General features: G+C 40.9%; 1 protein-coding gene across 1 annotated transcript; it reads right to left on the bottom strand.

The window, feature by feature from the left end:
- On the bottom strand, positions 521-1,480 carry LOC110259736 (olfactory receptor 2T11). Its single transcript, XM_021085479.1, has one exon. The coding sequence runs from the start codon at positions 1,478-1,480 to the stop codon at positions 521-523; it is 960 nt and encodes a 319-aa protein (XP_020941138.1).

Below are 2,037 nucleotides of genomic sequence, written 5' to 3'. Positions count from 1 at the left end.
AGCTCATGGCAATACCAGATCCTTAACCCACTGAGTGAGGCCAGGGAGCAAACCTGCAACCTTATGGTTCCTAGTTGGATTCATTAACCACTGAGCCACGATGGGAACTCAAAAATTGTGATTTATATTACTCATTTGTGAATTGGCATTTTTTTCTTATTGATCCTCAAACAGAAATTTCGGCACAAAATTTTGTAGATTTAGGTTTTTTTGGTGTACTTCATCATGAGACAAATGTAAATGGGACCTAAAGAGAGTTTCATTGAACTCTACCATCTGATCTTTTGTCCCACTTTATTTTCAAAGTGATAAGAACTAGGATAAGAGGAATTATTTAACTTACTCAATAACTACTGAAAAAATTTTGGATTCCCTTCATCTGGGAGGAAGAAACATGTCAAAGTAAATCCTCTTAATTGCCAACTATAAATACTCTCTGATAGCTGACAAGATCATCTCCTGTGAAACAAGACACACAGAGGATATTATTTGGAAAGCCTATTCCCAGCTTATTGAATCTCTAAGCAACACTGGTTGATACTTTCCGAGTAGATAAGCATTGTACAAATATTTTTTTAAATGCCCCCAGGACATCCTTATTTCTGAGGCTGTAGATGAGAGGATTGAGCATGGGTGTGACCATGGTATAGAAAGCTGATACCACCTTGTCCTGCTCAGGGGTGTGAAATGACTGGGGCAGCACATAGGTGTAGAAGGCAGCCCCATAAAAAATGCTGACCACAGTCAAGTGTGAAGAACAAGTGGTAAAGGCCTTTTTCCGGCCCTCAGCTGAGCGCATGCGGTGGACGGTTAACAAGATGAGGGTGTAGGAGGTTGAGATAATAGAGATAGGGATGAGCAGCATGAGTACACAGCAGATATACATCAAGGTTTCATACAAGGATGTGTCAGCACAGGCTAATCTGAGAACTGCAGGGATCTCACAGAAGAAATGGTTGATACTTCGGGAACCACAGTAGGGGAAAGTCATGGTGACAGGGGTGAGCAGAAAGCCATCCAGGGATCCACCAAACCAGGCACCAGCAGCCAGAAGAAGACACACTCTGCGGTTCATCAGGACTGGGTACCTAAGTGGGTTGCAGACGGCCACGTAGCGGTCATAGGCCATGAGGCCCAGTAGGAAGAACTCTGAGCCAATCATGGTCAAGTAGAGAAAGATCTGGATGCCACAGGCTACAAAGGAAATTTTCTTCTCTTTAGAAACCATGTCCACCAGGAGCTTTGGGACAGTGGTGCAAATGAAAAGGGTGTCCATGATGGACAGCTGGCTGAGCAGAAAGTACATGGGAGTGTGGAGGCGAGAATCCACTTTGATCAAGAATATCATGACCAAATTTGCAGTTACGGCCACTGCAAAAATAGCAAAAATACCTGCAAAGACAACCCCTGTAGCTTTATTGTTTACCAGAAGTCCCAGGAGGATAAAGTCAGAGGATGCGTTTCTATTCTTCACTGGCATTTTCTATGACAGCTCTAGGAGAGCAGGAAATCACAAACACCAGGGAAAAGAAGAAAAAGAAAAAGAAGACAGATAGAGAAAACACCTCCTATATGCGAAAAATTCACAATGAAGATAGTGAATCTCAGACCTCAGGGGCTACTGGTTTGGATAAAATTTTCCAAGTCATAATCATAACTCTGAATGAAAAAAATAGAGATACCCCGTAAATCAGTACCAATAGATGTAATTCTTCTTCATGGTTAATAACCTTTTTTTTGTATTGTGTTCATGTTTATGCTGCAATATATTGTTAATTGCAATATTATATATATATTTCTTATTATACATCACAATATCATGAAGTGTGAGAAAAATTTGTTAGAGAATCACAAATAAAATGCTTAAGCTCTCTCATTGTCCTTGGTTTTTCCAGGAGCTTGCCACTATCTACTTACTCTTTTCTGTGTGCTTTTAGTCTGATCTCAGCAGAGCAGTGTGATCTTGAGAAACCTACATCAGATCAGGTCATTTTAAGCTCAAATCTCTGAGGTGGCCCTTCATATCTCACTTCAAGG

This window comes from Sus scrofa, chromosome 2, assembly GCF_000003025.6.
Source record: "Sus scrofa isolate TJ Tabasco breed Duroc chromosome 2, Sscrofa11.1, whole genome shotgun sequence".
NCBI lineage: Eukaryota > Metazoa > Chordata > Mammalia > Artiodactyla > Suidae > Sus > Sus scrofa.
The sequence above is the reverse complement of the archived record's forward strand: the minus strand, read 5'-3'. Positions and strand labels throughout refer to the sequence as shown.